General features: G+C 53.2%; 1 protein-coding gene across 3 annotated transcripts; it reads left to right on the top strand.

Moving 5' to 3' along the window:
* Positions 1–3,750: 3,750 nt before the first annotated feature.
* On the top strand, positions 3,751–6,652 carry LOC127464456 (ribosomal oxygenase 2-like). 3 transcript variants are annotated; one of them, XR_007901367.1, is made up of 3 exons: positions 3,751–3,829; positions 5,091–5,198; positions 6,429–6,652. XR_007901367.1 is itself a non-coding variant. In XM_051774795.1 (3 exons), the coding sequence occupies exons 1-3, from the start codon at positions 3,825–3,827 to the stop codon at positions 6,588–6,590; spliced, it is 276 nt and encodes a 91-aa protein (XP_051630755.1). In that variant the 5' UTR covers positions 3,788–3,824; the 3' UTR covers positions 6,591–6,652. The 3 variants fall into 3 exon arrangements, 2 of the variants coding, with proteins under 2 accessions (XP_051630755.1, XP_051630754.1); XM_051774795.1 differs by having other exon boundaries at positions 3,788–3,833; positions 6,432–6,652; XM_051774794.1 differs by having other exon boundaries at positions 3,788–3,833.
* Positions 6,653–7,809: the final 1,157 nt, after the last annotated feature.

Genomic DNA, 7,809 nt, shown 5'->3' with positions numbered 1-7,809 from the left:
CAGCGAGGAGCCCTTAACTGATATTTGGCTAAAGAGTTCTTTTCTTGTTACCTTCTTTAAAAAACAGAACCCACAAGCAGAAAGGCGATCTCCTAAAGTCTTGTAACCTTTTAAGTCCACTTGTTGCCACACAACAACAGCATGCCAATATCACATCCAAAGATACAGAATCTTACAGAGATACACACAAATAGGTATCTATACATAGGTATGTGTATATATACATATCTATACAAATACACACAAGAAAGTTTGGGGTTCCTGATGACAGTTCTACATGGGTAACAGCGGACTGCTTTGATGTGTCATACAACTGTGGGGACCATGAATGTAAGCTCTGAGCTTTGATTTACTGTCCCGGTTTGTAACTGCCTACCTTCCCTTTGGGGGGAACACAGGCCTCTATTTTGCACGGTCTGTTTTGTTTCACTTGGCAGTGTAGACTAGGGGCAGAAGAGTTTTTGGAGCCAAACAGCTCGATCCAGATTCAGTTCCTTTAGTGGTGCCTAAAACTCAGGAGCTGGACCCCACGGTGCCGGTGGGACCCACCCAACTCAGCACGTTGTTCCATGATTCCATAAAGTCCAACTGTCAGCCCAGCACCGCCCCAGCAACCCCCAAACCACTAAAGCGTGTCAGCCATGGCCAGATGCAGGCGCCTCTGAAACACCTGCCGGGGTGCTGCCTCCGCCTGGGCAACTCATGGCAGTGCCCGAGCCCCCCCGAAAAACAGAAACCTTTGTCCAGGAGCTGACCTGAAGCTCCCCTGCCTCAGCCTCGGGCCATTCCCCCGCTCCTCCCAGCGCAGGCTCCTTTCCAGCAGCCCCCTCGGCAGAAGGCGGCTCAGGGCTCCCCTCTGCCCCCCCGGCCGGCTCCGCTCCGGCCCCGCTCCCGCCACGGCCCCGCTCGGCTCTGCACGGGGAAGGAACGCGCCCGGCCCCGGCCCGACACCCCCGGGGGCCGCGCACCGGGGGTCCCTGTCCGGGGGTCACTTGCCAGGGGTCTCTCCCTCGGGGCCGCTCACCGGGGTCCGTCCGCAGGGGTCACTTACCGGGGCTTCTCCCCCGCGAGTCGCTCACCGGGTGTCACTTACTGGGCGTCGCTCACCGGGGGTCGCTCACCGGGGGCCGCGCACGGGGGGTCCCTCCCCCGGGGCCGCGCACCGGGGGCCACTCGCCGGGGGTCTTGGGGCCGCTGCCCGGGGTCTCTGCCCGGGGGCCGCTCAGCGGCAGCGCTCCCGCTCCCGGCCCCGCCCCGCCCGCTCCCACCCAAACCCCACCAACCGCCCCTCTCGGCCCCGCCCCCGCCCCGCCCAAGCCCCGCCTCGCCCCGCCCACTCCGCCGCCTCCCATTGGCTGCGCACGTTCGGCCCTGGAGCGAGGAGCGCGCGGGGAGCGTTGCCTGGAAACCGGCCAGGGAATCCCGGGAATCCTCGAGGCGCCGGCGCTGCCCCCCCACTCCTGGAGCAGCGGCCGGGCCCGCCCGGGGAGCGGGCACTCAGCGCCCGGCTGCGGCCGCCAAAACGGGCAGGGAAGCAGGCGCGCGGGAGGCGGGCTCCGGGCCCCGGGCAGCGAGGAGCCCTTAACTGATATTTGGCTAAAGAGTTCTTTTCTTGTTACCTTCTTTAAAAACCAGAACCCACAAGCAGAAAGGCGATCTCCTAAAGTCTTGTAACCTTTTAAGTCCACTTGTTGCCACACAACAACAGCATGCCAATATCACATCCAAAGATACAGAATCTTACAGAGATACACACAAATAGGTATCTATACATAGGTATGTGTATATATACATATCTATACAAATACACACAAGAAAGTTTGGGGTTCCTGATGACAGTTCTACATGGGTAACAGCGGACTGCTTTGATGTGTCATACAACTGTGGGGACCATGAATGTAAGCTCTGAGCTTTGCTTTATTCTCCCGGTTTGTAACTGCCTGCCTTCCCTTTGGGGGGAACACAGGCCTCTATTTTGCACGGTCTGTTTTGTTTCACTTGGCAGTGTAGACTAGGGGCAGAAGAGTTTTTGGAGCCAAACAGCTCGATCCAGATTCAGTTCCTTTAGTGGTGCCTAAAACTCAGGAGCTGGACCCCACGGTGCCGGTGGGACCCACCCAACTCAGCACGTTGTTCCATGATTCCATCAAGTCCAACTGTCAGCCCAGCACTCCCCCAGCAACCCCCAAACCACTAAAGCGTGTCAGCCATGGCCAGATGCAGGCGCCTCTGAAACACCTGCCGGGGTGCTGGCTCTGCCTGGGCAACCCATGGCAGTGCCCGAGCCCCCCCCCCGAAAAACACAGCGAGAAACCTTTCTCCAGGAGCTGACCTGAAGCTCCCCTGCCTCAGCCTCGGGCCACGTCCCCCGCTCCTCCCAGCGCAGGCTCCTTTCCAGCAGCCCCCTCGGCAGAAGGCGGCTCAGGGCTCCCCTCTGCCCCCCCGGCCGGCTCCGCTCCGGACCCGCTCCCGCCACGGCCCCGCTCGGCTCTGCACGGGGAAGGAACGCGCCCAGCCCCGGCCCGACACCCCCGGGGGCCGCGCACCGGGGATTCCTGCCCGGGGGTCACTTGTCAGGGGTCTCTCCCTCGGGGCCGCTAACCGGGGGTCCCTCCGCAGGGGTCACTTACCGCGGCTTCTTCCCCGCGAGTCGCTCACCGGGTGTCACTTACTGGGGGTCGCTCACCGGGGGTCGCTCACCAGCGGCCACTCGCCGGGGGCCGCGCACGGGGGGTCCCTCCCCCGGGGTCGCGCACCGGGGGCCACTCGCCGGGGGTCTCGGGGCCGCTGCCCGGGGTCTCTGCCCGGGGTCTCTGCCCGGGGGCCGCTCAGCGGCAGCGCTCCCGCTCCCGGCCCCGCCCCGCCCGCTCCCACCCAAACCCCACCAACCGCCCCTCTCGGCCCCGCCCCCGCCCCGCCCAAGCCCCGCCTCGCCCCGCCCACTCCGCCGCCTCCCATTGGCTGCGCACGTTCGGCCCTGGAGCGAGGAGCGCGCGGGGAGCGTTGCCTGGAAACCGGCCAGGGAATCCCGGGAATCCTCGAGGCGCCGGCGCTGCCCCCCCACTCCTGGAGCAGCGGCCGGGCCCGCCCGGGGAGCGGGCACTCAGCGCCCGGCTGCGGCCGCCAAAACGGGCAGGGAAGCAGGCGCGCGGGAGGCGGGCTTCGGGCCCCGGGCAGCGAGGAGCCCTAAAAAGAACAAAAGTGTTGGAAGAGAGGGAACTCATCGCACCGTCACAGAACAGGCTGAGGTGGAAGGGACCCACGAGGAGCGTCGAGTCCGAGCCTTTGCCCGGCACAGCACCGACCCCAAGAGTCACACCGTGTGCCTGAACTCTGCCAGATCACAGTCCAGCATCAGCTTCATGTGCCGTGAGGCCCCACGTGTGTGTTTGCTCCCCGTGTCTGGTGGGAGAGATGACACTCCCTTAGAGTGGAATAAAGATTATCCGAGACTGGAACTGGCAGCTGTGATAAACTGTATCCCGAGAGCATTTAACTGGTAGCAGTTTTCCCTGGGCTCTAGCTTGCTATTTATTATAGTTATTTGCAGACAGGAAAGGGGAGAGAATTAAAAAATCTCTTTCTCCTTGCCCCCTCCACAACAAGTTTGAGGACATGTGGGTGTTGAAACAGAGCTTAACAAACAGTCCAGCCTTGAGAGAGTGGGGAGAGCAGAGGGGGGCTCAGTTTAACCGTTTGTCTGGTTTTCTTCCTTTCGAAGGAGGATTTATTTTTCTTAGGTGGGAAAGTGCCAAAAATAGACAGCAAAATCAGACTGCAGTTCAGAGATCACACTCTCATCTCCGTGGAACCAGATCAAGAGAATGCTGTGGGTACAGTGAAGCCACCCCTGTACATTTGGGGTGGGCTGGGGAGTGCATGTGAGGCATGTGAGTTGTTGCTCTCCTGTGCAAAAGGTCTATAAGGGTCATGCAGTTACACTGAGCTGGATCCTGCATCCCATTAGGGTTTGTTAGGATACTGTGGGGTTGTTTGTTGAGTGATATGGCACATTCCAACCTTCTGGAGGAGGGGCTTCAAAACTAAATTCAGCCTATGATTCTGTATGGGAGGTACATGGCTTTTGTCTCAGGTTTGATGGGGTAGATCATTACAGCAGCTAAATGGCCTCTACAGGTCTTGATAATAGGGGGTTTTTTCTATTCTTTGTATTTAAGAACAGGAATAATTTATAAAAATAGGTTTTCTCAAGAGAGGGAATTCTGCTGGTTGCAGCTGCTGCTGTGGCTGCATTTAGTCTTCACTTCTGGGTTATCTCTGTATCCAAGCAGGTGCCAGGGGCACTACTAAGTTGTTCCACAACATTGATCCATGCATCTTGCATTATGCTGTGTTTATACTGCTTCTCATCCATGAAGGTTTTTTAGTATGAAATTGTAGAAGTGCTTTTTATCTCACTTTAAAAAAAAAAAAGGGGGGTGGGACACACAGCAAAGATTATCTTGTACAGTTTGGGGTTTGTTTGGAGGAATTGAATGTTTCCCAAGAAAAACACACCATAAGTTTCTGATTTTTTCCTCCATCTTGCTTGTGTCCATATTGAGACTGTGTAGGTTTTGGAGACTTTTTCCCCCTAATTTTTGGACCACCTTGCCTTCTGATGTCACACAGATCAACCCAGGATGACAGGACACATGGAAGACCTGTGTCCACAAATTCCATGTGTAACCTGCCCAGAGAGTTCTGAATTGCTTTGCACAGCTCTGACCAAGGACTGAGGATGGGCATGTGATTTTTAAGAAACAGATCAGTATCAGACTGGAAATGTGTTGATGCACACCTGTTCATTAATACTTTCCCTTAAGTGGCCTGTTTTCTGTACAGCATCACTCCTGGGACTCTAGCAGGGGCAGTTTTAAGGCAGAAGATGATTGTAAATAAATTTTCAGAGGTGTTTTGGAGAGTCCCTTATTGCTGTCGGAGGTGGCTGTTGGAAAATTCATTTGGGAGGGTGACTTTCATGCTTTCTTGTAAGAGTGACTCCAGAATTAAGGAGCATTGGCAAGTGCAGTGAGATGAGTCTGAGGCTGTGGATCACATGGAACTGTTTCCTCCCTGCTGTCTTTTAGGATGAAATCCGCAGGGAGATGGTTTATGTGTATCATTCCTTAAGGAACAGGAGAGACACTCCCATGATGGGGACAGATGACACTGCCAGTGAGGATGGCACGGCCCAGGTTTGTTCCTGCAGACACCCCAAAACTTATCTTTCCATGGTGAGTTTTGCTGCATGAGATGAGCTTGCCCAGAATGGCAGCAGGGCCTGGGTTCTGCCGTGATCCTCAGCACCCAGAGCCTTTCTGCCCAGCCCTGCAGTGCCCAGAGGAGCTGAGGCTGCACCACAGAGGCAGTTCAACAGTGGAACTGAGCAATGTGATCTCATGCTTAATTAAACACTCGAGATGTTAACAGGATTTCTGGTGCATGCCTTATGGCCCAGTGAGCAAAGCTACTGGAGCAACTAAAACCAGCTCTTACTGGTGTGTCCTTAGCACATCCTCTACTGAGGCTACTGGATAGGCCAGCAGATATTCCCTAGGGATCACTGCCATGCTAAACCCGTGTTAGATTCTGTATCCAATGGAACACACTGCAGGGGTGTTCATTTTAGGGTAGGGTGGGTCAGCACTGTGAGTAAAGACCTACCTTGTTCTGAAATGTACTTTTCAGGTTGTCTCTGTTCCTGCTCGCAGGTACAGTGTGCTTTTGCTGGGTCATAAATCCTTCCTAAGCATGGCTTTGAGCTTTGGAACCTTTATTTCTGCTTTTTTGGCAGTGAGATGCTGTGTCTTAGCTCTGTGATCCGAAATACTCGAATGGCAAAACAGGGCACAGTCTGTCCTTGTCTCGGTAATTACAGCCAGGCTTTTTGCCTGGCACTTATTTTTCTTTGGAAGTAAATCTCACTGGTCCTCCAGAGCTGAGGCTGTACACTGGCACCTGAACAACATGTGCAGATCCCAGAATATTCCTTCTTGCCCTTGAAGACTCCAGGCCTGGGAATGGAGCTCCTCTGTGCTTGTGTCAAACTATATCCAAGGACTGCGTGTGGCAGCTAGAAATAAACTTCTGTGAGCTTCCAAAAATAATGGGTAGGGCTAGGCAAGAGTGTAAGTTTAAGGCTATTTAATTCTTCCATGTGTAAACCACAGGAGAAAGCCAAATGCTGTAAACATCCCCACCTCAAAAAGCGTGCTGGAACACGGAATAGAGTTCAGCATTTTCCCTACGAAGATAAAACAGGCCTGGGTAAAACCGAGTCTTCTGGAGAATGCTCTCAGTGACCCCAGTGCCATGTGGGAAGGGAGCACATTGCTGCTGCTCCCTCCCCACAGCCTCACACACTGCTGTGCAATAAGGACACTGCTCTCAGCTGAAGGATTTGTTTTCTGTTTCTTCTTCCCCAGCAGACTCACGGGCTGCGCTTTCCTTTGTCATACTTGGAAGCACTGAAGCAGATTTGGAGGAGCAGCACTGTTCATGTTAAAGAGCTTAACCTCACCTCAGATGAAGAGAAGGAAAACCTTGCCTTGTCCCTGTGGAGTGAATGTCTGATTGAAGTTCTTTGATGCTTCTGTGAATTAGCTGCTCCTCTAAAGGAGTGTTTCTGTCTATTAAGCATTTCCTGAGAGCGAGGCTTATTAAATTACTTTTTTATCCATCCAGCCTCTGGTTTGTGGTGCTGCCTAAACAAATACTTGCTTTTCTTTCCTCAGTTTTAGGAAACTGGGCATGGGGAAAAACAGGTAAGCTGCTCACTGTCTAGTGAGCTACAGCTCCATGTCTGGGGATGCACAAAGTCACTCCTAGTAACACCAATGCTGTGGTATCCCCTTCCATCTGGAGAGCTGCTAAAGTTATACATGGGGCAGGATCCAGAACCTTGGGCATAGAACAGTAACTTGTTTTTTTTCATTTGTAAAGTTCAGCAGCAAGAAAACACGTTTGTTCAGTTTGACTGTCCTGACAGGACAGAAGCTTCTCAGTAGAAGCTGTGTGTGTGTAACAGTTCGTTTGGATACATGTCCGGAATAAAGACAAGTGCCAGAAATATTCAAACGCACAAAATATCTTTTATTACAGTGAGAATAATAATAATAGTAATAAACTTAGCAAGAGGAATTAAAAACTAAAAAGGATACAAAATAACTACCTTATCGGGTGGCATTAAAACAAATACTACGAACAGCATTTAATACAGTATTAACTAGTGAAAGGGATACCAAAAAAGGATCTTAACACAATATTATGGATAACACGGTATTGGTTAGTAAAAAGGGAAACTAAAGGAAAAATACCATAAACATAAAAGGGGAATTAAAGGAACACTAAAAGGACATTAAAAAGTTTGTTCTCTCAGTTGCTTCCTGTCAATAAACTGTGCTTACCCACACAGACAGGCCAGGGCTGCCAGGATCTGCAGCAGCTGGTCGGTGCCCGTGCTTAGCGGGCGTCCCCATGGAACAACACAGTCTCCATGGCAGGATGAGGATCGCTCACCCCAGCAGTCCTGACACCCCATTTTATCAGCTCTACATTACACCACGTAGGGCCAGTACCCAGGATAAGGTGATGCCTGAGTGGCAGCCAAACACCACCTAAATCATTACCTAATGGCAACAGTCTGCATGCCCTGCTGTAGGGCAAGGGGCCAGCGACCCCTGCCCACAGAATCTTCCTCCCATCATCATCTTTCTCACCCCTATGTATGACCTCTACCATTGTGTTTCAAGGGTATATGTATCTATCTTGCAATATGTAGCAAAACCAAGGAAGAACTCAGCTCTG

The sequence above is a fragment of the Manacus candei genome, unplaced genomic scaffold (genome assembly GCF_025592945.1).
Source record: "Manacus candei isolate 608988 ecotype Guabito, Panama unplaced genomic scaffold, ASM2559294v1 h1tg000225l, whole genome shotgun sequence".
Taxonomy (NCBI): Eukaryota; Metazoa; Chordata; class Aves; order Passeriformes; family Pipridae; genus Manacus; species Manacus candei.
The sequence above is the reverse complement of the archived record's forward strand: the minus strand, read 5'-3'. Positions and strand labels throughout refer to the sequence as shown.